Here is a 27846-nt window from a genome sequence, read left to right as displayed (position 1 = left end):
CCCAGAGTAACCCCATTTTACGAACAACAGATTCAGAACACTCAGATTGGAGAGGAGAATGTGAAACGGTCTGGAACAGAAACAGGGACAGAATTATCGTTAAAAACAGTTACTGGAATGTATGGAAATGCGCAGAGACGCGCGGTTCTTTGGCGCACTGGGGACCATCGATGGAATGTAGAAGTGTCTACTTTTAATTAAATCATTGGATTAGACACAACTGATTTCGAGAATCGCCGCTGTGAGGATTACAATTATGATCTACATCTTATTTTTGTTGTGCCTCATCCATGTGTCAGGTAAAAGTCAAACTATCTTATTTGTATCCTAGAAATAATAGGTAAATCAATTATTATCTTCTAAAATTACAGTACATGGCTCAAGGTGCTTGTCCTTATTATATTAACAATGTCTACAGAGAGTGTAACCTACAGTAACCCCAGAAAGTCTAACTTTTGCAAGGCAAACCTAACTACGATTTCTGAACATCAAAATGAATTTGACACAACAAATGACGGGCTACAATAAAAGTCAAAGTGGAAAGCAGAAGGCAGCAGCCCCTTGAGAGAGCAGGAGCTCATACCAGTTTCCTGCCATTGTTCTGTAGATCAGGTCTAGAATGCCACAGAACAGGAATGTCATTGGATTTAATGTAGCAAAATGACCCACCATATGGTTTTGTTATTTAGCTCACAATGATTTAAGTTGGGGGACCTGATCCTAGGTCAGAATGTAACTGGAATGTGTCAAAAGGTTGTTGTGTTATGCCTGGCCTAAAGCCTTCAAATAAAAATCTGGACCTCAAGCCAGTTCCACTGCTTATTTTCATTATTTCCTTGAAATCAGGGACAGATTTAGACCTGGGACACCATGTGGGTGCAATTAATTATTAGGTAGAACAGAAAACCAGGAGTATTCTAGACCTGGTAGTCGTAGGGTAAGATTTAACTAACCTTGCCCTAAGGTCTAGTAATGTTTGTTTAGATTAGAGTAGATAAACTGATCTTACATCAGATTGTAATAAGCAATAGGTCATTACAGTAGCTGCCCTTTCTTGTTTCAACTCATAACAGTTCAGATGACTGTATCAAATGAGTGGCGCCATCTCGTCCCTACAGGTGCGGTGACAGACCTGACCGTCATCTCCAACGCTGAGGCCTCCACCCCTCAGCTCTTCTCCATCTCCTGCCTCACTGGGGAGCGGGATGCAGCAGAGCTAGACCTGGACATCAAGAAGGACAACAGCATCCTCATCCTCTCCTCACGGCCACGTTACCGAGTCAAAAGGCCCAAGACCAAGGAGGTGGTGGCGAACGAGTTCGTGGGTGTGATGGACCAAACAGGCATCTTCTACTGCCATGCGTCCCAGGGAACTGATCCTCTTATAAACCTGGGTAAAGTGACACTCATCAACAACTTTGCCAAAGGTAAGGAAGAGGCTCTAACTGAAAGAGAGTGTGTGTGTGTGTGTGAGAGAGAGAGACAGAGAGAGAGAGTTAACTTGTCTTCTTCTGTATTGTTCCTATCAGCCCTGTTTGTCCCGGCCCACCTCACGGTGACAGCAAACAGAGGAGATACAGTTCACCTGGCCATGCAGGTCCTGAGCTCCCAGAGAAGAGACGTCACCTGGAAATACAATGGTGAGTCACACAGGGATAGAGGGAGGCATGGATGGGTGGATGGATGAAGGGCAGGCATTTATGTGTGAGCAGGGAATAGATTCATCTAAATGAGACGATGGCAATATAGGCATTGTTTAATCATTCCCTTTTGTATTTTATAACAAGTATAAAGTAGCCCCACCGTGTGGATTATAACGTATTCACATTATTAAGAGCTTGTCCTACATGCTGACTCGCTGTGTCGTAAAACCAGGTAACTATTTCTACACGACCCACTGGGGTGATGTGTCCAACAGTACGGCTGTACTAACCCTGGAGGACGTGGCTAAAGCCAACGAGGGTATCTACAGCGCCAGCTTCGTGGGAGACAGTCCCATCAATGGAGCCTGGATGAGGCTGATTGTCAGAGGTACAGTAGGGCTGTTCTCATTACACACACTTCCCACAAGACATACACACTTGATATGTGTGGATGATGGTGTTGATACACTTTACTGATGGTATACTGTCTGTGCTGTTGTTTATCTATTTTCCATCTGGATATCAGCTTGACCAATACATTTTGTTATTTTTTTCCTCTGAAACATTTTTGATTGGTTGTATCTTTGAATGTACATTGTTAGTACTCGGTTAATAGTGTTATTAACATATTTATTAATACTGACCATTACAAGAGTATGTATGATGATTCACATATGGATGAGGTGCTTGTATTTGGGTGGGTTGGCCACTGACGCTCCTCTACTGTCTTGCACAGACTGTGGCAGTAAGAAGTGGGGTGCCGACTGTGACAAGGACTGTCCAGAGTGTCTCAATGGAGGGGTGTGTCACCACCGGGACGGGGACTGCATCTGCCCACCGGGGTTCATGGGGATGCGCTGCGAGACAGGTGGGTGTGTGTGTGTGTGTTTGTGTGTGTGTGTGGGGGGGGGGGGGGGGTGGCAATATGTTAAAGCATAAGATTATAGTTGTTGAAGCTGACACATACTACAAATTAGCAATAGTGTGTGTGCTTGCGTGCGTATAAGTGTTAGTAAAGGCAAGTATATTATATTGCCAAACTGTCTGAAGTAACTGTACCAGTCCTGTACTGTATCTATGTGTACTGCATTCCCTCCCAGCCTGTAGAGAGGGAATGTTTGGGCTTAATTGCCAGGAGTCATGCAGGCCAGAGATGGACTGTAGAGGGCTGAGGTTCTGCCTGGCTGACCCTTACGGATGCTCCTGTGCCAGTGGCTGGTCTGGGAACCACTGCAACAGACGTGAGTTCATTTGCTATGCAGTGCATTCAGAAAGGATTCAGAGCCATTGACTTTTTCCACATTTTGTTACGTTACAGCCTTATTCTAAAATGTATTGTTTGTTCCCCTCATCAATCTACGCACAATAGTCCATAATGACAAAGCAAAACAGGTTTTTAGACATTTTGCGAATGAAGCTCCTTTACCTGTGATTACAGCCTCCAGTCTTCTTGGGTATGACGCTACAAGCTTGGCACACCTGTGTTTGGGGAGTTTCTCCCATTATTCTCTGCAGATCCTCTCAAGCTCTATCAGGTTAGATGGGTCGCTGCACAGCTATTTTCAGGTCTCTCCAGAGATGTTAGATCGGGTTCAAGTCCGGGCTCTGGCTGGGCCACTCAAAGACATTCAGAGACTTGTCCCAAAACCTCTTCTGCGTTGTCTTCACTGTGTGCTTAGGGTCGTTGTCCTGTTGGAAGGTGAACCTTTGCCCTGAGCGCTCTGGAGCAGGTTTTCATCAAGGATCTTTCTGTACTTTGCTCCGTTCATCTTTCCCTCGATCCTGACTAGTCTCCCAGTCCCTGCCACTGAAAAACATCCCCACAGCATGATGCTGCCACCACCATGCTTCACCGTAGGGATGGTGCCAGGTTTCCTCCAGACGTGCGCTTGGCATTCAGGCCAAAGAGTTCAATCTTTGTTTCATCGGACCAATTAGTCTTGTTTCTCATGGTCTGAGAGTCCTTTAGGTGCCTTTTGGCAAACTCCAAGCGGGCTGTCATGTGCCTTTTACTAAGGAGTGGCTTTCGTCTGGCCACTCCACCCTAAAGGCCTGATTGGTGGAGTGCTGCAGAGATGGTTGTCCTTCTGGAAGGTTCTACCATCTCCACAGAGGAACTCTGGAACTCATTCAGAGTGACCATCGGGTTCTTGGTCACCTTCCTAACCAAGGCCCTTCTCGCTAGATTGCTCAGTTTGGCCGGGCGGCCAGCTCTAGGAAGAGTCTTGGTGGTTCCAAAATGGTTCCATTTCAGAATGATGGAGGCCACTGTGTTATTGGGAACCTTCAATGCTGCAGATATTTTTAGTACCCTTCCCCAGATCTGTGCCTCGACACACTCCTGTCTCGGAGCTCTACGGAAAATTCCTTCAACCTCATGGCTTGAATTTTGACATGCACTGTCATCTGTGGGACCTTATATAGACAGGTGTGTGCCTTTCCAAATCATGTCCAATCAATTGAATTTACCACAGATGGACTCTATCAATCAAGTTGTAGAAACATCTCAAGGATGATCAATAGAAACAGGATGCACCTGAGCTCAATTTCGAGTCTCATAGCAAAGGGTCTGAATACTTACAGTGGGGCAAAAAAGTATTTAGTCAGCCACCAATTGTGCAAGTTCTCCCACTTAAAAAGATGAGAGAGGCCTGTAATTTTCATCATAAGTACACTTCAACTATGACAGACAAAATGAGAAAAAAAATCCTGAAAATCACATTGTAGGATTTTTAATGAATTTATTTGCAAATTATGGTGGAAAATAAGTATTTGGTCAATAATAAAGTTTATCTCAATACTTTGTTATATACCCTTTGTTGGCAATGACACAGGTCAAACGTTTTCTGTAAGTCTTCACACACTGTTGCTGGTATTTTGGCCCATTCCTCCATGCAGATCTCCTCTAGAGCAGTGATGTTTTGGGGCTGTTGCTGGGCAACACGGACTTTCAACTCCCTCCAAAGATTTTCTATGGGGTTGAGATCTGGAGACTGGCTAGGCCACTCCAGGACCTTGAAATGCTTCTTACGAAGCCACTCCTTCGTTGCCCGGGCGGTGTGTTTGGGATCATTGTCATGCTGAAAGACCCACCCACGTTTCATCTTCAATGCCCTTGCTGATGGAAGGAGGTTTTCACTCAAAATCTCACAATACATGGCCCCATTCATTCTTTCCTTTACACGGATCAGTCGTCCTGGTCCCTTTGCAGAAAAACAGCCCCAAAGCATGATGTTTCCACCCCCATGCTTCACAGTAGGTATGGTGTTCTTTGGATGCAACTCAGCATTCTTTGTCCTCCAAACACGACGTGTTGAGTTTTTACCAAAAAGTTATATTTTGGTTTCATCTGACCATATGACATTCTCCCAATGTCATATGGTCAATTCGTCCCACCTACGTAACAGCCAGTTGAATCCTGTGGCGAGATATTCAAATACCTTTGAAATGCTATTACTTCAATTTCTCAAACATATGACTATTTTACAGCTATTTAAAGACAAGACTCTCGTTAATCTAACCACACTGTCCGATTTCAAAAAGGCTTTACAACGAAAGCAAAACATTAGATTATGTCAGCAGAGTACCCAGCCAGAAATAATCAGACACCCATTTTTCAAGCTAGCATATAATGTCACAAAAACCCAGAAGACAGCTAAATGCAGCACTAACCTTTGATGATCTTCATCAGATGACACACCTAGGACATTATGTTATACAATACATGCATGTTTTGTTCAATCAAGTTCATATTTATATCAAAAACCAGCTTTTTACATTAGCATGTGACGTTCAGAACTAGCATACCCCCCGCAAACTTCCGGCGAATTTGCTAACAATTTACTAAATTACTCACGATAAACGTTCACAAAAAGCATAACAATTATTTTAAGAATTATAGATACATTACTCCTCTATGCACTCGATATGTCTGATTTTAAAATAGCTTTTCGGTGAAAGCACATTTTGCAATATTCTAAGTAGATAGCCCGGCATCACAGGGCTAGCTATTTAGACACCCACCAAGTTTAGCCTTCACCAAAATCAGATTTACTATTAGAAAAGTTTGATTACCTTTCCTGTTCTTCGTCAGAATGCACTCCCAGGACCTCTACTTCAATAACAAATGTAGGTTTGGTCCAAAATAATCCATAGTTATGTTCCAACAGCGACGTTTTGTTCGTGCGTTCTAGACACTATCCCAATGGTAAATAACGGTCACGCGCACGGCGCATTTCGTGACAAAAAATTTCTAAATATTTCATTACCGTACTTCGAAGCATGTCAACCGCTGTTTCAAATCAATTTTAATGCCATTTTTCTCGTAAAAAAGCGATAATATTCCGACCGGGAATCTGCAATTAGGTAAACAGCCGAAAGAAAATACTGCACGGGGTCGAATCGGGCACGAGCCTAATTCCATTGTCCTCTGATAGACCACTTGTCAAAGGCGATAATGTGTTTCAGCCAGAGGCTGCCTCGTCATCGTTCAGGTTTTTCCCGGGCTCTGAGAGCCTATTGGAGCCGTAGGAAGTGTCACGTTACAGCTAAGATCCTGACTCTTCAATAAACAGAAGCATGAACAACAACACCTTGTCAGACAGGCCACTTCCTGCATGAAATCTTCTCAGGTTTTTGCCTGCCATAGGAGTTCTGTTATACTCACAGACACCATTCAAACAGTTTTAGAAACTTTAGGGTGTTTTCTATCCAAAGCCAATAATTATATGCATATTCTAGTTACTGGGCAGGAGTAGTAACCAGATTAAATCGGGTGCGTTTTTTATCCGGATGTGAAAATACTGCCCCCTATCCCAAAGAAGTTAAGCAGGGGGACACGTCTGGCACTGCAGGATTTGAGTCCCTGGCGGCGTAGTGTGTTACTGATGGTAGGCTTTGTTACTTTGGTCCCAGCTCTCTGCAGGTCATTCACTAGGTCCCCCCGTGTGCTTCTGGGATTTTTGCTCACCGTTCTTGTGATCATTTTGACCCCATGGGGTGAAATCTTGCGTGGAGCCCCAGATCGAGGGAGATTATCAGTGGTCTTGTATGTATTCCATTCCCTAATAATTGCTCCCACAGTTGATTTCTTCAAACCAAGCTGCTTACCTATTGCAGATTCAGTCTTCCCAGCCTGGTGCAGGTCTACAATTTTGTTTCTGGTGTCCTTTGACAGCTCTTTGGTCTTGGCCATAGTGGAGTTTGGAGTGTGACTGTTTGAGGTTGTGGACAGGTGTCTTTTATACTGATAACAAGTTCAAACAGGTGCCATTAATACAGGTAACGAGTGGAGGACAGAGGAGCCTCTTAAGCAAGAAGTTACAGGTCTGTGAGAGCCAGAAAACTTGCTTGTTTGTAGGTGACCAAATACTTATTTTCCACCACAATTTGCAAATAAATTCATTACAAATCCTACAATGTGATTTTCTGGATTTTTTTCCCTCATTTTGTCTGTCATAGTTGACGTGTACCTATGATGTACCTATGATTACAGGCCTCTCTCATCTTTTTAAGTGGGAGAACTTGCACAATTGGTGGCTGACTAAATACTTTTTTGCCCCACTGTATGTAAATAAGTATTCTGTTTTTTATTTTTAATACATTGACAAAAACTAATTTAAAAAAAAATATATTTTAGAAAAGGGCTGGAACGTAACAGAATGTGGAAAAAGTAAAGGGGTCTGAATACTTTCCTAATGAACTGTATGTAGGTTTATGGCATATCTTAGATTGCCCAATTAATATTGATTGTAATTGTACAACCAACCTATCAACATGATTGCATGTGTTGAAATAGATACATAGAGTACATAACATGCATAGCCATATCAGGTAGCAATTCCATCACGACAGACTTATCAGAATCCCAACAAGGATTTCCCATCCTAATGTCACCTCTCCCCCTCTTCCCCAGTCTGCCACAGGGACATGTACGGGGCAGACTGCAGGCTGCGCTGTAAGTGTAAGAACGGTGGAGTGTGTAACCACTTCAGTGGATGTCAGTGTCCCACTGGCTGGAGAGGACAGCACTGTGAGAAATCAGGTAGGTAGCATTACTTCCGCCTCCTTGTCCTTGCGCTCTTCCTCTTTTTCATCGCCATTGACACTACCAACATCAATATTAATCACATTATCACAAGTAGCAGTAGCATCTTCGCCATCAACATCATAATCATCACCTTATTTATCATCTTCCTCTTCATCATCTGTTTCTTTCCCATCAGACCGTGCCCCCCAGATCTTGAACATGGCCAGTAGTCTAGAGTGGAACCTTCACTCCAGCCCCAAGATCCTGTGTTCCGCCACAGGCAACCCCCTGCCCAGCCACACCAGCATTGAGCTGCGCAAACTGGACAGCACTGTGCTCAAGGTAGAGGCAATGGAAGGATGGGCGGTCATTTTACATTTGATTATTCAATTACTGGGAAACAAACTGTGATGGTGTAGTCAGTGAGATTTGGTGAAATTCAATGTTTTTGTAATAGTGAAAATATGTCAATATTTGTTATGATAATGTCAGTTGGCTCAACATTACTTCAGACTGTAAGCAGCCTTACCAAAATATTTTTGGACCTCTAATTTCAGGCGTCTCGTACCACCATGGATTCCAATAAGAGCACAGCGCAGTTTGATATTCCCCGTCTGTCCACTGAGCATGCTGGGTTATGGGAGTGTAGGGTTTCCACCAATGGGGGACAAGACTCAAGGAAGTTCAACCTCATTGTCAAAGGTGAGAAGAGAAAAGTATTTTACTGGTCTATATCAGTCAATGTGAGGTGCTTAACATTGAGGGCAGGTTTTCCAGACAAAGACGAAGCCTAGTCCTGGACTTGAACTTGCTTTTTAGTCCAGGACTAGGCTTGATTTGTGTCTGGGAAACCAGCCCTAAATATACACTGAGAAATGGTCTAGCGATATGGATTTAATGTTCTGGTTGAGACTCATCAGATCACCCATTACTCAAATTCTCACCCACTTTACTCCCCTCTCTCGCCAGAGCCACCGTTCCCCAGCACCCCTCCCAAGCTGCTGGAGAAGAGGAGTAAGCAGCTGGTGGTGTTGCCTGTGGAGTCCTACAGAGGAGACGGACCCATCGACTCCACCAAGCTCCTCTACAAGCCCATGGAGACAGGAGACTCCTGGTCCTCCATCATAGGTGCATACAGATGGCGTTTGATCTCATGTAAAGTCACGGGAGTTACAACTACTATCCTGGCAACATAATATATCATCCATTTCACAGGAAAAATGGCCTTGCCTCAAAACAATGCAAGACAATTTGCCAATTTGTCATTATCGATATTAGATCCCTACTCTATATGGCTAATCCTGTCTGATTCTCTATCTCTCTGTGTTCCTGTCTCTTAGTGTACAGTAGAGAGCCTATAACGCTGATGAATCTGAAGCCATCTACACGCTACCACGTCCGTGTCCAGCTGACCCGTCCTGGGGAGGGAGGGGAGGGGACTCTGGGGCCTGAGGCCATCATGGAGACTGACTGTCCAGGTGAGCAGCAACAGTACGCCGGGATTCGTTTTTGCGGTGTCGAAAAGCAATAGTCAGAGCAGAGGTTTGTGGTCCCGTGTGGCTCAGTTGGTAGAGCATGGTGTTTGCCACGCCAGGGTTGTGGGTTCGATTCCCACGGGGGACCAGTACGGGGGAAAAAAATGTATGAAATGTATGCATTCACTACCGTAAGTCGCTCTGGATAAGAGCGTCTGCTAAAATGTAAATGTAGTAAATTGGTGATGCTGCAGGTTGTGTGTGTGTGTGTGTGTGTGTGTGTGTGTGTGTGTGTGTGTGTGTGTGTGTGTGTGTGTGTGTGTGTGTGTGTGTGTGTGTGTGTGTGTGTGTGTGTGTGTGTGTGTGTGTGTGTGTGTGTGTGTGTGTGTGTCCAAGTGGACAGCTGAGTGCAGGTTCTAAATCTGAAAGAATGGTTCTTTAATTCTGTCTAGTGACCTAATCAGAATGTTCTTTGCCCATCTGTAAACGAGAGGCTGTGTCTCAGTAAATAGGAGAAGGAGAAAGTATCCCAGGCTGGAGGACCTTTCCATGACTGTGTGTTCTGTGTTGCTGCTGTAGAGCCCACTCTTCGACCAGAGATTGACTTCAGCTCGCTGGAGGGCCGCAACGCCACTGTGCGCTGGCTGTTGCATGGCAACGCGGACAGGGCCAGCGGGTTCTTAGTGCAGCTCTTCGGGCCCTCCCCCTCAGGAGAGATGCTGAGAGAGGAGACCACCCTGCTCAATGTGCTCTCCACCAAGTTCTACAACCTGCAGTACCACCAAGACTACACAGTGGTCGTCAGACTGCTCAACTGTGGCAGTCTGGGTCCCGCCTCTAAGCCGTACAACGTCCGCATAAACAGCCAGGGTAACAAACAAGAGCTCCTCCTATTGGCTTAGCAGTGAGTGTTGACGACTGTCATTGGTGGATGGTTGGTGGCTCCCCCTGCCCTCATATTGTGTCCGGGTTAAAGATGGGTGCATAAAATAAAGTACATTTAGGAATGGATGACTTACTAAGGAAATCCAGAAAGAAATTCAAGCACTTTAATGGTACAGTTTGGCAATAGCCATGTAGCCTAAGCTAACACCTTCTGACCAATACTAACCCCGCTGATGTCTCCTCTCTGTCCCTCTCCTCCCCTCTTTCCCCCAGGTCCCTCATCTCCTCGGAACGTCCAGGCCCTGCCCCTGTCTGTGTCTGCAGTGCAGGTGAAGTGGCAGCCCCCTGAGGACCCTAACGGGGGCATAGTGAAGTACATCATAGAGTACCAGCCGGTGGGTCAGGGCAGCCTGCACCCCTGGGTCGACACAGACGATGGCAACAAGACAGCTAAAGATGTGACAGCGCTCAACGGGAGTACTCTCTACCAGTTCAGAGTGAGGGCCTTCTCTAAAGTACCCGGGGAGTGGAGCAAGTTTGTCCATGCCAGGACCCAGGGAGATGGTGAGAGATGGTTTAAAAAAAAAACATGTATGGAGTAAAAGGTGTTAAACCTGTTAAAAAGGCTTCAAAGTACATGGATTTAAAGATTTCTACTTGAAAATCTAAGTTTTTTAGACCTTTTCAGAACTCAAAAGCGATCAAATGTCAAGGTTTGTTTGAATCCCGCATGATCTGTTGTTTAGATCAAGCAATACTGTAATCCCAAATGAATAACAAAGAAGGGTACCTCCATCTCATTTAATCACTTTAGATGCCAATCTTTCCCACTCATTTGGGATTGAGGTGTAAAACTGGATCTAAACAACAGATAGTATGGGACATGGACTCATTTTGACATTTGAACACATTTGAGGTCTGAAAATGTCCCAAAAATGTTGAGTGAAATTTTTGAGTGAACATAGATTTTTTTTTTGTGAACTATCACATTAAAATGTGAGGATACTTACATAATAAATAGGATATAGTCAATGTTCAACTGCATAAGAGTGTGCATCTCCTCATATCACCTCTCCCTCTAGGTCCCCAGGACTTCACTCCTACCACCCAGGGTGTGGGGGGGCGTCCAGGCAGTGAGGGCTACTATTTGTTGGTAGCTGTGGTGGGGTCTGTGACGGTCACCTGTGTCACCATCCTGCTGGCTCTGCTGGCTCTCTTCTGCATCCGCAAAACTCTGCTCAACCGCAGACGCACCTTCACTTACCAGTCTGGATCGGTGAGAGAGAGACAAAGAGAGAGAGAGAGAGAGAGAGAGAGGACTCACAAACACACAAATATGCCATAAAAACACACCTAAACTATAGTACCAGTCAAAAGTTTGGACACACCTACTCATTCCAGGTTTTTTCTATATTTTTACTATATTCTACATTGTAGAACAATAGTGAAGACATCAAAACTATTAAATAACACATATGGAATCATGTAGTAACCAAAAAAGTATTAAACAAATCAAAATATATTTTATATTTGAGATTCTTCAAAGTAGCCACCCTTTGCCTTGATGACAGCTTTGCACACTCTTGGCATTCTCTCAACCAGCTTCATGAGGTAGTCATCTGGAATGATTTTCAATTAACAGGTGTGCCTTGTTAAAAGTACATTTGTGGAATTTCTTTCCTTCTTAATGCGTTTGAGCCAGTCAGTTGTGTAGTGACAAGGTAGGGGTGGTATACAGAAGATACCCCTATTTGGTAAAAGACCAATTCAATATTATGGCAAGAACAGCTCAAATAAGCAAAGAGAAACAACAGTCCATCATTACTTTATGACATGAAGGTTAGTCAATCCAGAAAATGTCAAGAACTTTCTTCAAGTGCAGTCGCAAAAACCATCAAGTGCTATGATGAAACTGGCTCTCATGAGGGCCGCCACAGGAAAGGAAGACTTACCTCTGCTGCAGAGGATAAATTCATTTGAGATACCAGCCTCAGAAATTGCAGCCCAAATAAATGCCTCACAGAGTTCAAGTAACGGACACATCTTAATATCAACTGTTCAGAGGAAACTGCGTAAATCAGGCCTTCGTGGTCAAATTGCCGCAAAGAAACCACTACTAAAGGACACCAATAAGAAGAAGAGACTTGTTTCTGCCAAGAAACACAAGCAATGGACATTAGACCGGTGGAAACCCGTCCTTTGGTCTGATGAGTCCAAATTTGAGATTTTTGGATCCAACCGCCGTGTCTTTGTGAGGTGCAGAGTAGGTGAACGGATGATCTCCACATGTGTAGTTTCCACCTTGAAGCATGGAGGAGGAGGTGTGATGGTGAAGCATGGTGGAGGTGGTGTGATGGTGTGGGGGTGCTTTCCTGGTGACACTGTCTGTGATTTATTTAGAATTCAAGGCACACTTCACCAGCATGGCTACCACAGCATTCTGCAGGTATACGCCATCCCATCTGGTTTGCGCTTAGTGGGACTATCATTTGTTTTTAGACAGGACAATTACTCAACACACCTTCAGGCTGTGTGAGGGCTATTTGACCAAGAAGGACAGTGATGGAGTGCTGCATTGGTTGTCTTGACCTCCACAATCACCCGACCTCAACCCAATTGAGATGGTTTGGGATGAATTGGACCGCAGACTGAAGAAAAGCAGCCAAACTGTCCAAACTTTTGATTGGTACTGTATATTTCTTCACTAACAAGTTGGATAACCTGATTAGATAAATAAACATTCCACACTATCTCAAACTACACATATAGACATGTTATGAGAAACACACCTCAAATCTGATCATTTCTATGCTTTGATAAAAAAAATCCAACAAAGCTATCATTGCAACCCGTAGGGAGAGGAGACCATCCTCCAGTTTAACTCTGGGACCCTGACCCTGACAAGGAGGCCGAAGCCTACCTCTGAGCCCCTCACCTACCCCATCCTGGAGTGGGATGACATCAAGTTTGAAGATGTGATCGGAGAGGGCAACTTCGGCCAGGTCATCAAGGCCATGATCAAGAAGGACGGGGCCAAGATGAGCGCTGCTATCAAGATGCTAAAAGGTAGTAGGTACCACACACACATGTACCAACGCACGCACACAGGCAAGCACTCACACACAGTGACGGTCGGTGATGTTTAAGGAGGATGATATATTTTTTATGAGCATGGCCTTATTTCTATTACAGCATATTGGATGACTGTCATTCATATTCCATTCACCCAGCTCAATGTAACATCGATAGGTTTAGGCTATTACATGATACTCAAATTTTCCCTATACCCATCATGATGTTGCTACAACCTAGTCTATGATTGACAGTTTACAACGTAGGTGCACAGGTTGAGAGAGCATTTTGAGTAATCGAGGTAACAGACACTGACACATTCAATACCGGCTTGCACACTATTGCTTGCATCTAGCTGATCTAGGGTGTAATCATTAGTCCAACAGTTGCAAACAAGAGTTTCTAATGGACAAATTCAGGTATGTTTATCCCAATTTTGTTCCGTTTGCTTCCGTTTAAGAAACATTTTTCAACAGAATCGGCAGAATGAATTACACCCCTGATCACACGTAAACACAGTTCACTTTCATAGCAGCCACATACAAACAGTATGAACATTTTGCTCGTTGTACAATTCCTTCTCGCATCTACGCACTCTCCTCTCAACTTTTCCTTTCACTTGTGGACTTCAGTGCACAACACATCAGCTGTCTGTGACCAGGGGAAAAAACCTTTCCAAGCCAAACCTAATAACCGCTAACCGCTAAACACAGTCTACAACGTTGTCACCATATTAGCTAATGACATTAGCAACGCCATAGTCAACATAGCTATTAGAACTAATGTGTTAGTAAACCCGCTACAATCATGCAGTACAGTATACAGTCAGCATCAGTTTAGCAGTTACACTGGAGGGCCCCGGTAGCAATAAATAAATAAAACCAAAAGCTTACCATGACTTGGAAGAGTTCCAGTGTTGGATAGCCATAGCTAGCTAGCTAACATAGCATCCCTCTCTGTTTGAGCTGGGTGTTTGAGTAGGCTAAACTAGCTAGCTAAGTGAAAGTTAAAAAAAAAAATCTTTCTCTCTCTCTCTCTCTCTCTCTCTCTCTCGCTTCTCCTTCATTTTTAAAGAAATGAATTTGTTCAAACTGTTCAACTAATTGTTTTTCTCTCTCTTTGCGTCAACTACTGACCACATTTTATGCACTTCGGTGCTAGCTGTAGCTTATGCTTTCAGTACTAGATCCATTTTCTGATCCTTTGATTGGGTGGACAACATGTTAGTTCATGCTGCAAGAGCCCAGATAGGTTAGAGGACATCCTCTGGAAGTTGTCATAATTACTGTGTAAGTCTATGGAAGGGGGGGGGGGGGGGGGAACCATGAGCCTCCTAGGTTTTGTATTGAAGTCAATGTACACAGAGGAGGACGGAAGCTAGTTGTCCTCCGGCTACCCTATGGCCCTACCCTACAGAGTGCTGTTGAGGCTACTGTAGACCTTCATTGCAAAATAATGTGTTTTAATTAATTATTTTAATTATTATGTGAATATACAGTACCGTTCAAAAGTTTGGGGTCACTTAGAAATGTCCTTGTTTTTGAAAGAAAAGCAAAATTTTTGTCCATTAAAATAACATCAAATTGATCAGAAATACAGTGTAGACATTGTTAATGTTGTAAATGACTATTGTAGCTGGAAACGGCAGATTTTGTATGGAATATCTACATAGGCGTTCAGAAGCCCATTATCAGCAGCCATCACTCATGTGCTCCAATGGCACGTTGTGTTAGCTAATCTAAGTTTATCATTTGAAAAGGCTAATTGATCATTAGAAAACCGTTTGCAATTATGTTAGCACAGCTGAAAACGGTTGTTCTGATTAAAGATGCAATATAACTGGCCTTTAGACTAGTTGAGTATCTGGAGCATCAGCATTTGTGGGTTTGATTACAGGCTCAAAATAGCCAGAAACAAAGACTTCTTCTGAAACTCATCAGTCTATTCTTGTTCTGAGAAATGAAGGCTATTCCATGAGGTAAATTGCCAAGAAACTGAAGATCTCGTACAACGCTGTGTACTACTCCCTTCACAGAACAGCGCAAACTGGCTCTAACCAGAATATAAAGAGGAGTGGGAGGCCCCGGTGCACAACTGAGCAAGGAGACAAGTACATTAGAGTGTCTAGTTTGAGAAACAAACGCCTCACAAGTCCTCAACTGGCAGCTTCATTAAATAGTACCCGCAAAACACCAGTCTCAACGTCAACAGTGAAGAGGCGACTCCGGGATGCTGGCCTTCTAGGCAGAGTTGCAAAGAAAAAGCCATATCTCAGACTGGCCAATAAAAATTAAATATTAAGATTGGCAGAAGAACACAGACACTGGACAAAGGAACTTAATTTCTCAGAACAAGAATAGACGAGTTTCAGAAGAAAGTTCTTTGTTTCTGGCTATTTTGAGCCTGTAATCGAACCCACAAAAGCTGATGCTCCAGATACTCAACTAGTCTAAAGAAGGCCAGTTATATTGCTTCTTTAGACAAAAAATGTGCTTTTCTTTCAAAAACAAGGACATTTCTAAGTGACCCCAAACTTTTTAACGGTAGTGTATGTGAATATATTTAGTATAGTTTTATCTAAAAAGGATATTTTTTTTTATGTTTCACTATTTAAAAAAAAAATGAAATTCACTGAGGAGGATGGTTCTCCCCTTCCTCCTCTGGGGAGCCTCCGCTGACACACACTTACACTACCACACAAGCATGTACACACACGCACGCACACGCACACGCACACACACACACACACACACACACACACACACACACACACACACACACACACACACACACACACACATACACACACACACACACACACACATCACTAAATCATACTCACACACATAACAGTCAAAGAAACAAAACACACATTCTAACACATTCCTACACACACGTCTAAAGTCAGTGATATAATGTTACAAAGCTTCTTTCTCTGTACATGTTTGTAACTTGCTGTGTGTGCTGTTTTGTTTTAAGCAGAGTTTGCCTCGGAGAATGACCACCGGGACTTTGCAGGAGAGCTGGAAGTGTTGTGTAAACTGGGCCAACATCCCAACATCATCAACCTCATAGGAGCCTGTGAAAACAGGGGTGAGCACACCACCTACTGGCCATGCTGGGCAATGCTCTTAATTGATACTATACTAAAGTATGGACATTGTATCTCTTTAGGAAATATTTAAATAAATATGTCTGTATTCTTATATGATAGCTATAGTATGTTGATAGTGATTTTAATATTTCAATTTCAAACTCAGTTACACTACATTGTGTTAACGTATAGGCTTACTTTATATACATTTGGACCAAACTCTGAGCATGAAATTTCTATTTCCTAACCACTTCTGACAGTTTTGGGAAATAATTTAATTGCCTGTTTCTCTTTGTACAAAGATCTACGATTGCTAACATATTGTGGGGAGGAAGTTTAGAGTGGAAAGTACATTACCGGAGATTTAAAAAAAAAAGACATCCTATTAAACCACCGTGTTTCACAATCCTAATGGTTCTCAAGTAGCCTCGACTTAGCATGGGTGATTCTCTCTCTCTCTATACAATTATGATGATTACAGCACAGAACTCGAATTCTATTTCTATGGATTACAGTATGATACTCTGTTAATGCCTTCCTGCCTTGAGCATGATATTCTTATGGAGTCACAGATGGAACTGTTAGCGGGCAGAGGTGTGTCTGTGATGGCCAATACAGCACGGCTTGGAACACTGCTCGTCCAATCAGCATCCAGGATCCAAACAACCAGTTTTATAATGATGATTACAGCACAGGACTAAAATTCTATTTCTATGGATTACAGGATGATACTCCATTAATGCCTTTCTACCTCTCCATGGCAAACTTTTATGCAAACGGTATCTCGCTAAACAACCTTCTCCATTAAGTGTACCAGTAAATCATAAATGTTCTTTACTTTCCCCTAACTGCCTCTCTCTACATGTGTAGGGTACCTGTACATTGCTATTGAGTACGCCCCATACGGAAACCTGCTTGACTTCTTGCGTAAGAGCCGAGTCCTAGAGACAGACCCTGCCTTCGCCAAGGAGCACGGCACAGCCTCCACCCTCACCTCACAACAACTGCTGCAGTTCGCTGTCGACGTGGCTACTGGCATGCACTACCTTAGCGACAAACAGGTAGAGTATACACACAGGCATAGCCGTGGGAAGTAGTGGTGCTGAGGGTGCTGCAGCCCCTGAAAAATCGGAATTTAAAAAATGTATTGGGAAAAAAAAGTAGTGTACTTGGCCTTTACTAGTCCTGTATTAGCGAACCAGTAAAAAAAAGTATATTACCAAACTTGGATATAAACAACATAGATTTTTTTTTACAGCAATGCTATTCAAAACACAAATGATGATTGATAAATATGACAGGGAATCTACAGGAACCTACATCAATGTAGATTTCCTCTCAGCATAAATTCATATGATATTCCCAGATGTGAGCTTCATGTTTTCACCCTCTTCCCCCCCCCCTCTCTCTTCTCCTCTCTCCCTCTCTAGTTCATCCACAGAGACCTGGCAGCGAGGAACGTTTTAGTGGGAGACAACCTAGTGGCCAAGATAGCAGACTTCGGTCTGTCCCGAGGGGAGGAGGTCTACGTCAAAAAGACCATGGTGGGAGCTCAGTCACATACAGCACAGTGCATTAAGGAACAATAGCTAGGATTCTAGTCTGTATCATCATTGGTCAGCCAACATCAAATAGAACATTCTGAAGAGAATGTGAAAATGTTGCATGGTGTCTCACACAATAGCACTACATACACTCCCCTCTGTATGCATTTGGACAGAGAAGCTACATTTTTATATTTGGCTATTTACTCCAGCATTTTGGACTTGAGATTAAATGTTTAATATGAGCCGACAGTACAGAACATCACTTTTTATTTGAGGGTATTTTCATGCATATCTGTTTTACCATTTAGAAATTAAATCACTTTATGTATCTAGTCCCCCCTTTTGAAGAAGTCCTAAGTATTTGGACAAATTCACTTAGTGTATTCAAGTAGTCAAAAGTTTAGTATTTGGTCCTATATTCCTAGCACACAATGACTACATCAAGCTTGTGACTCTACAAACTAGTTGGATGCATTTCCAGTTTGTTTTGGTTGGGTTATGTTTTGCCTAAAAATAACTGAATGGTGAATGATGACTGGAGTAAGTGAGTGGATGGTGTAATGGTCTGGGCGTAGTGGGTGCGGAGTCAGGCGCAGGAGGCAGAAAAGTTCAATGTAGCGCTTTAGTTACGCACAAAAGTAATTCGCCCGAAATGCTGGGCGCACCAGAATACAAACGCCCAATAATAATAATATCCACCACACAGAACACAGTGGAAGGAAGAATTAAGCCCGCACAAAGAGCAGGCGGGCTTACGGGCTAAAATAGCCCAACTAACAAGCCTAATACAAAACAGGTGAAACTAATTAGACCAAACAAACAGAAAAGGAAAAGGGATCGGTGGCAGCTAGTAGGCCGGTGACGACGACCGCCGAGCGCCACCCGAACAGGGAGAGGAGCCACCCTCGGTAGGAGTTGTGACAGACAGACAGATAGAGATAGATAGAACACTTCTAAATTTATCCTGATAATGCCATGATTAAGAAACAGAATGAATGAATCATGAATAATGATGAGTGAGAAGATTACAGAGGCTACAACAAAACATTGATTATTGATATATTGGGGGGGATCCTTGTGCCTCTAACTTTCTCACTTGTCATTTCTCACAATTCAGCCATGGTTATCCATAGCATCCACATGAATCTAGAAATGTTCAGAAACATCTTCTATTCTTACTTACAAATAAAATGGACTCCAAAATGGCACGTTATTCACCATTTTGTTTCTATTTCATCAAATATAATCTGAAAGACAACCAAAACAAACTGCAAATGTATCCAATGAGTTTGTGGAGTCACAAGCTTGATGAAGTCATTGAGTGCAAAGAACATGGGACCAAATACTAAACCTTTTGAAAACATTTGCTGGAGTATAGAGCCAAATGTAAAAATTTTGCTTTACTGTCCAAATATTGTACATATGGAGGGGAGAGTATGTCAGAAATGGGAAATAAGACTGACGTAAAAGTATCAACTGAAGAGGGCAGAGGAGTGTTTGACATGGCAACAAGTTACCTTACAAGACCAATGTTCCCTTACAACTAGTAATGAGAAGAGAGAAGCACAGGACTTGACCCTTATAATTCTGTACCAGACATACTCCATACTGTCGGTTAAAACCAAATTTTACAACTCAATTATACCACGCTTTCTAATGGGATGTCTTGGCTTTTTCTCTTTGTGTTGCAGGGGAGGTTGCCAGTGCGTTGGATGGCAATAGAGTCCCTAAACTACAGTGTGTACACCACCAAGAGTGACGTGTGAGTATCTGACTGGGAAACGTATATTCAACTACACTGAACAAAAATATAAACGCAACATGTAAAGTGTTGGTCCCATGTTTCATGAGCTGAAATAAAAGATCCCAGAAATGTTCCATACGCACAAAAAAACGTATTTCTCTCAAATGTTGTGCACAACATTTGATTACATCCCTGTTAGTCAGCATTTCTCCCTTGTCAAGATAATCCATCCACCTGACAAGTGTGGCATATAAAGAAGCTTATTCAACAGCATGGTCAATTCACAGGTGCATCTTGTCTTGGGAACAACAAAAGGCCACTCTAAAATGTGCAGTTTTGTCACACAACGCAATGCCACAGATGTGTCAAGTTTTTAGGGAGTGTGCAATTGGTATGCTGACAGCAGGTATGTCCACCAGAGGTATTGCCAGAGAATTTAATGTTCGTTTCTCTACCATAAGCCGCCTACAACGTTTTAGAAAATTTAGCAGTACATCCAACCAACCTCACAACCACAAACCTTGTGTTTACCACACCAGCCTAGGACCTCCACATCCAGCTTCTTCACCTGCGGGATTATCTGAGATCAGCCACCCGGACAAACTGTCAAAAACCGTCTCAGGGAAGCTCATCTGCGTGCTCCTCATTCTCACCGGGGTCTTGACCTGACTGCAGTTCGGCTTCGTAACCAACTTCAGTGGGCAAAGGCTCACATTAGATAGCCACTGGCACGCTGGAGAAGTATGCTCTTCACGGATGAATCCAGGTTTCAGTTGTACCGTTTTAGATGGCAGACAGCGTGTGTGGCGCCATGTGTGTGAGCGGTTTGCTCATGTCAAGATTGTGAACAGAGTGCCCCATGTTGGCAGTGGGGTTAAGGTATGGGCAGGCATAAGCTACGGACAATGATCACAATTGCATACATTTCACCCATTGAGCATGTTTGGGTTGCTCTAGATCGACGTGTACGACAGCGTGTTCCGATTCCAGCCAATATCCAGAAACTTTGCACAGCCATTAAAGAGGAGTGGGACAACATTCCACAGGCCATAATCAACTGATCAACTCTATGTGAGGTGGTGTGAGGTGGTCACACCAGATACTGACTGGCTTTCTGGTCCATGCCCCTACCTTTTTTTTAAAGGTATCTGTGACCAACAGATGCATATCTGTATTCCCAGTCATGAGAAATCCATAGATGAATTTATTTCAATTGATTGATTTCCTTATATGAACAGTAACTCAGTAAAATCTTTGACATTTTTGCATGTTGCATTTATATTTTTTTCCAGTATAGAACAAATCTTTAATTTATCTTAGACACTTATGCCATGTCTTACACAGCTTCCAGTAAGGGCTAGAAGATAATACAATGCCAGCAGTCACATAATTTTGCTCTCTCTCTCTACCCGGCTGTCCAAAACAACAAATCATGTTCCCCTCCTTCCTCCTCCCCCCCAGTCGATGGTGAACTGCTAACATAATGCAGAGGAACTGATAACAGAACCCAGGAAGCCTAGAGGCATGGCCAGCCCACTCATTAGACAGGATTAGGATTAGGCTTTTTAGGTGAGCGCTGATGCCACCCTGTGATAAGCAGTGCCCACTTTGTCAAAGGCAGGGGCACAAAATCTTTTGCTTGTCCATTCCCTGCGCTCCTCCTCCAGGGTGCTGTTGGAGAGACACATTGCTGCTGCGCTCCACCAAATGTTCTGTCAAAGAACAAATCCTCTAACAGATATCGTGTAGCAGATATAGGATGTGATAGGAAGAGTATGTGGCCTTTTCTGTAGCCTACAGGCTGGAGATAAAATGTATGACAGTGTAATGAGACGGACACTTTTGACATTATGCAGGTTTCTCCGATCAAATAGCCTAACCTAAAATGGCGCCCAATCAACAAAAAAATGTGCTGTCGTGTTAACAAACAACATATCCTAAAAACAGGACTGGTCAAAGTAAAATGAACAACATGGAATGGACAGATACAACTGTTGTCAATGAGTTTCACCCCATTGTCATGATTAGTGGTTTCAAGTTTGTATCTGTACATTTTGGACAAGCTGATCATAGCAAAAAATAAAATAGGCCTACTTCTGCATTTCCTTCTATGTAAACACATTGTAAATAGGCTCACGATAACTCCTGATGAAGTTGGGTAGCTGATATTCAGAGCTTAAATAACCCCATTGATTAGTCACAGGAATAATGACTAATAAAGCCAATGCAACAGCTTGTTTTACAAATGGTGGGCCTACCACATGGATGGGCGTTCATAAAATTCCATAGTGGGCGATATGGTAGGCTACACCACAGTAAGCCCGAGTCGATGTCTTTTTTTGGTGTTTTACAAATGTTTGGCCTACCACATAGATGGGCATTCATAAAATGTTATTTCAGGCAACACTGTAAGCACGGACCAACACTGACGCTTTTTGGATGTCTTTTTTTTGGTGCAGTCCTGACCGGCCTTGATTTCGACATCCATGGTCATTGGTTTTTGGTCTGGTCCGTACCAAATCTGACACAAATCATAGACGTTTATGTTTGGTTCAGATTCTGTCTGGTCTGGACCAGCCTTGATTTGGCCCAAACATAGATGTCTATAAATTACGTATTTTCAACTTTCATTCAGAATCAAAAAGGAACCTGATTTCAATGTCCGGAAAATACAAATTTTCAACATCTGGAAAATACGTATTTTCTACTTTCATTCAGAACTTAAAATGAGCCTAACTTCATTGTCTGGAAAAGACGTCTTTTAGACATCTTTGACTTAATTTTGCTGACTGGGACTATTTTAGTTTAGCAGGGGCACATTTTTTGGTCTTGCCTAGGGCGGCACAATGGCAAGGACCGGCCCTGCCAAGAGGAACATAGAGCCAGTGGACAGCCACACTACCACACAGAGCCTGTCAAACACAGACTATTTATACCCGGTTCAGAATTGACTGGAAGGCCCTAGGACAGCTACAGGAAGTGGAACGAACGAGGCTGGTTAGGTTAGCAAAGAGGAGAGACGTTTCTGTAGTAAACAAGTTAACAAGCTAGCTACAGCACTAAGTGTGTGTGTTTGTGTGTGTTTAGCCTTGTGTTGATGAGAGCAAAGGCACTAATTTTGTGACACACCACAGAATATAAACAAAGATAACCAGACCGCTAGAGAGAGAGAGAGAGAGAGAGCAAGCGATAGAGAGAGAGCAGGAGAGATTGTTTACTTCAAGCTGAGTCAATGGGTTCCTCATTGTATTTGTACAGAATGACTGACAGTTAACTGATTAACTCGCAGTGAGTTGGCTACATCTTGTTAGTTGACAATCACATAGTCAGATGGTGGCTCTGTACAGATAGTGAAGAGTACTTGTTGTTTCTCTCTTTGCTTTTACAGTTGTGAGGCTGCTATAAAGTCATCTGATTTTACTGTAATAAGACACTAGGATGCATTTACATGTCGTGCTATTACAAAATGATTCGGTATCAGTCAGTTGCATTCACAAGCTAATGTAAAAATATGTAATTAACAAATATAAATAATTGAATTACAAGGCCACTAACTGTTCAATATCACTTAGATCTTCCTCATTCTCTTCCTATATTTTCCCTCTTTCTCTTTCCTCTCCCTCTTTCTTTTTCTCAGGTGGTCTTTCGGTGTACTTCTATGGGAGATAGTGAGTTTAGGTAAGTTGACGTGTAGTGATGCTGTGTGAATGTTATACACATTATTAAATGAGGAATAGTAATAGCCCATAGTCCTAGCAATGTGGGTTGTCACAGTGAGAAAATACATATCCAGTTCCCCCACAGCTTTCACACCATACGCCAGAGAGAGAGGGGGGGAAGGTTCCCCGGCCGAGAGTTAACAGAGTAGGCATGCACAGAGAGTCAGCAGAACACCCCCCTCTCATCTGGCTTGCCCGCCTGATAATGATGATGATGATGATGACAATCATGACAATGACAGAGAATGACTAAGACAAAGATGAGTCAATCAACTCCTTTCTCTGTGTCATTGTAGCACCGTAAAAGTGACCCGTTCCCCCTGTCCTCTCTTTGTGTATCAGGGGGTACTCCCTACTGTGGGATGACCTGTGCTGAGCTCTATGAGAAACTCCCTCAGAGCTACAGGATGGAGCAGCCCAGGAACTGTGACGACGAAGTGTAAGTGATGACCTGTGCTTGGAACTGTGTGTTTGTGTGTGCATACACGTGCATGTGTGTGTGTGTCTGTGTGAGAGAGAGAGGGAGGGAGGGGGTGTGTGTATATGTGTATACTGTATGCGTGCACCGTTATAGCTGGTTCATTTGTTTTTTTTTTTAGGTATGAGTTAATGAGGCAGTGCTGGAGAGACCGGCCGCATGAGAGACCTCCTTTCTCTCAGATCTCTGTACAGCTCAACAGGATGCAGGAGGCCAGGAAGGTAAGGAGACATTCACCTACAGTTTCACTTAGGACTCATCTTTTCAATAAGATAGCAATTCCCTGATCTATCCCATAGGGCACAGAGGTAACCTGGTTCCAGACCTGTTTGCGTTGTCTTTCAGGAGTTGGCTGAGAGGGTCCTAATTTGTAAGTCGCTCTGGATAAGAGCGTCTGCTAAATGACTTAAATGTAAATGTAGATAGAATTTCTCTTCAAATTGCATTCCTCACCCTAGTTCTCTAAATCATTCTACAGTCGTGGCCAAAAGTTTTGAGAATGACACAAATATACATTTTCAAAGTCTGCTGCCTCAATTTGTATGATGGCAATTTGCATATACTCCAAAATGTTATGAAGAGTGATCAGATGAATTGCAATTAATTGCAAAATCCCTCTTTGCCATGCAAATGAACTGAATCCCCATAAAAACATTTCCACTGCATTTCAGCCCTGCCACAAAAGGACCATCTGACATGTCAGTGATTCTCTCGCTAACACAGGTGTGAGTGTTGACGAGGACAAGGCTGGAGATCACTCTGTTATGCTGATTGAGTTCGGATAACAGACTGCAAGCTTCAAAAGGAGGGTGATGCTTGGAATCATTGTTCTTCCTCTGTCAACCATGGTTACCTGCAAGGAAACACGTGCCGTCATCATTGCTTTGCACAAAAAGGGCTTCACGGGCAAGGATATTGCTGCCAGTAAGATTGCACCTAAATCAACCATTTATCGGATCATCAAGAACTTCAAGGAGAGCGGTTAAATTGTTGTGAAGAAGGCTTCAGGGCGCCCAAGAAAGTCCAGCAAGCGCCAGGACCGTCTCCTAAAGTTGATTCAGCTGTGGGATCGGGGCACCACCAGTACAGAGCTTGCTCAGGAATGGCAGCAGGCAGGTGTGAGTGCATCTGCATGCACAGTGAGGCGAAAAGGAGGATGGCCTGGTGTCAAGAAGGTCAGCAAAGAAACCACTTCTCTCCAGGAAAAACATCAGGTACAGGGATTGGACTGCTGAGGACTGGGGTAAAGTCATTTTCTCTGATGAATCCCCTTTCCGATTGTTTGGGGCATCCGGAAAAAAGCTTGTCTGAAGAAGACAAGGTGAGCGCTACCATCAGTCCTGTGTCATGCCAACAGTAAAGCATCCTGAGACCATTCATGCGTGGGGTTGCTTCTCAGCCAAGTGAGTGGGCACACTCACAATTTTGCCTAAGAACACAGCCATGAATAAAGAATGGTACCAACACATCCTCCGAGAGCAACTTCTCCCAACCATCCAGGAACAGTTTGGTGACGAGCAATACCTTTTCCAGCATGATGGAGCACCTTGCCATAAGGCAAAAGTGATAACTAATTGCCTCGGGGAACAGAACTTCGATATTTTGGGTCCATGGCCAAGAAACTCCCCAGACCTTAATCCCATTGAGAACTTGTGGTCAATCCTCAAGAGGCGGGTGGACAAACAAAAACCCACAAATTCTGACAAACTCCAAGCATTGATTATGCAAGAATGGGCTGCCATCAGTCAGGATGTGGCCCAGAAGTTAATTGACAGCATGCCAGGGCGGATTGCAGAGGTCTTGAAAAAGAAGGGTCAACACTGCAAATATTGACTCTTTGCATCAACTTCATGTAATTGTCAATAAAAGCCTTTGACACTTATGAAATGCTTGTAATTATACTTCAGTATTCCATAGTAACATCTGACAAAAATATCTAAAGACACTGAAGCAGCAGACTTTGAAAATTAATATTTGTGTCATTCTCCAAACTTTTGGCCACGACTGTACACAATTAGAAAAAAAGGTGCTATCTAAAACCTTAAAGGGTTATTTGGCTGTCCCCATAGGAGAACCCTTTGAAGAACTAGTTTTGGTTCGAGGTAAAAACCCTTTTGGTTCGAGGTAGAACCCTTTTCGGTTCCATGTACTGTAGAGCCCTTTCCACAGAGGGTTCTACCTAGAACCAAAATGGGTTCTCCTATGGGGACAATTGAAGAACCCTTTTGGAACACTTTCTTCTACGAGTGTACTATCTAACTACCATCATTTCTCTTAACCTTCCTCCCCAGGCCTATGTGAACATGGCGCTCTTCGAGAACTTCACCTACGCCGGGATAGACGCCACGGCCGAGGAGGCCTGACTACCAGCCCCCAAAGCCCCCAGCAGGTCACGTAGCCCACGGGAGAGGCCCCGAGGCTCAGCCCTGCGTTACTGCCGCCCCCCTGCTGCTGCCCAACGTGGGGACCGATGGAGTAGCAGACGATCCACCTGGACCACAAGGGTATAGAGGGAGGACTGTGAAAGGACACTGTGGAGGTCTTATGGGGGCTGGGAAGGGAGATGAGGAACTGGACACTGCAGTCCTTTCTGAAGGAAAGTATAGAAGAATAAGGGGCTGCATGACGTGCTTAACAACCCTGCCAGGTGGGTTGGCGGGTGGGGCTGAGGGTTGCCTTTGGGCGTGTTTGGGAGATGTGACACTAGACGTGGGACACGTTGCGGTCCTTGTTTGAAGGACAGGATGGACAAGGAAGATGCTCCATGACATGATACTACACTGCCGGAGTCACATGCTATTACACTGCCAGAGTCTGTTGGGTGCTCAACGAACTTTCAGCCCTTCATCCAAACGGAGAGAGGACTTTTTTTTGTGGACATATGCTCACACGTGTAGTTAGCTGTCCATTCTGAGATGGATTGAGATGGATCCGACTGGGGGGGGGGAAAACAATGTAGCACTTGTCTATTCACTTATTTCTTGTTTTGTTGTAGGGGAGAGTGGGGTAAGTTGAGCAATTTTTTACATTCATCATCACTCCATTAAGGGAAATATAGTATCTTTCCATCAACGATATCTACATATATTTCAGGATGTTGTGTATCCCTGGAAATAATAAATCTGCATGTAAACATTAGTTTTGAAAACATAGCGTGACCAAATAAAGTGGTCTCTTGGTGCCACTTACCTCTGTACTGAATGAACTATTACCACTACATGTTTTAAATCATCGTAAGCATATTTTAACACAGGCTTAACACCTAACAAACACTTTATTCTCGTTTTTGACACTTTTAATATAGGCCCTGTCGTTACCTCATATCCCAGTGATAATGTCATGCATTATGCCTGCAAAGAAAACACTTGAATTTGCTCAACTTGCCATTGGCTCAACTTAACCCAAGGCAAACATTTTGACTATATTAGCCCACACAACTACAAGGATGCACTTTCATGCTAGGTTTAGGCCCTCATATTGAAGCTCCCGTAGGGCGGTGCACAATTGGCCCAGTGTCGTCGGGGTTAGGGTTTGGCCGGGGTAGGTCGTCATTGTAAATAAGAATTTGTTCTTAACTGGCTTACCTAGTTAAATAAAAAAAAAATGTAATCTAGAAACCCCAACTGATGCATTGAACAATCCTAAAATTATCTACTTTGGTTTAGATAAAAGCATCATGAAATCTCTAACACAATAAATGTATTTGACTTGGTGAAAATCAGTTTTTTGGACCTAACTTGCTTATCATTTTTTCCCATGTGGTTTCTTCCTTCACAGACTCCATGAAATGATGACCTCTTCCTAAATATTTGGTCAAATTATTAATTTTGTGTATTGTTTCCTAGAAACAAGGGTGGCTCAGCTTACCCCTTTGGCTCAACTTACCCCACTCTCCCCTATGCCGTTTGCTTTACATAAGAATGTACCTACTGTACTGTATTTGTTCCTTAACGTGTCCTTATAGAATATATCATCTTCTTGTAAAAGTATAGTATAAATCTTATATACAGACAATTTGTTTACCTTTGTGACATACTGTATGCTACCTGTATCCCTTTGGATGGTGTATCTACTGTAACTACTCTGTGAGAAAAGGTTTTTGTTTTCAGTTTTCTTAAATAAAACCTCTCAGTGGTGACTGACTGGACTGAAGCACATAAA

The 27846-nt window shown here is 43.2% G+C and overlaps 1 protein-coding gene across 3 annotated transcripts; it reads left to right on the top strand.

Moving 5' to 3' along the window:
* The first annotated feature begins 41 nt into the window (after positions 1-41).
* Positions 42-27846, top strand: LOC115192211 (tyrosine-protein kinase receptor Tie-1). Of its 3 annotated transcripts, XM_029750453.1 has the most exons (24): positions 42-299; positions 1119-1427; positions 1530-1640; positions 1876-2031; positions 2380-2511; positions 2744-2884; positions 7558-7686; positions 7868-8013; positions 8229-8373; positions 8641-8799; positions 9012-9149; positions 9726-10016; positions 10305-10595; positions 11114-11307; positions 12887-13097; positions 16083-16196; positions 17068-17258; positions 17628-17741; positions 19436-19506; positions 23126-23166; positions 23550-23646; positions 23807-23906; positions 23985-24055; positions 25977-26064. In XM_029750453.1, exons 1-23 carry the CDS (start codon positions 257-259, stop codon positions 24039-24041), a joined length of 3381 nt encoding a protein of 1126 aa, XP_029606313.1. In that variant the 5' UTR covers positions 42-256; the 3' UTR covers positions 24042-24055; positions 25977-26064. The 3 variants fall into 3 exon arrangements, with proteins under 3 accessions (XP_029606313.1, XP_029606312.1, XP_029606311.1); XM_029750452.1 differs by lacking the exon at positions 23985-24055 and having other exon boundaries at positions 16086-16196; positions 25977-27846; XM_029750451.1 differs by lacking the exon at positions 23985-24055 and having other exon boundaries at positions 25977-27846.

This window comes from Salmo trutta, chromosome 4, assembly GCF_901001165.1.
Source record: "Salmo trutta chromosome 4, fSalTru1.1, whole genome shotgun sequence".
In the NCBI taxonomy this organism is placed as follows: domain Eukaryota; kingdom Metazoa; phylum Chordata; class Actinopteri; order Salmoniformes; family Salmonidae; genus Salmo; species Salmo trutta.
Note: the sequence above shows the minus strand (reverse complement) of the source record. Positions and strands in the feature narration are given on the sequence as shown.

Coding starts and splice junctions, on each gene's coding strand:
- LOC115192211 (XM_029750451.1), top strand. CDS start 257: ATGATCTACATCTTATTTTTGTTGTGCCTCATCCATGTGTCAG. Junction 2,512..2,743: donor GGGGATGCGCTGCGAGACAG/GTGGGTGTGTGT, acceptor ATTCCCTCCCAG/CCTGTAGAGAGGGAATGTTT. Junction 17,259..17,627: donor ACTACCTTAGCGACAAACAG/GTAGAGTATACA, acceptor CTCCCTCTCTAG/TTCATCCACAGAGACCTGGC.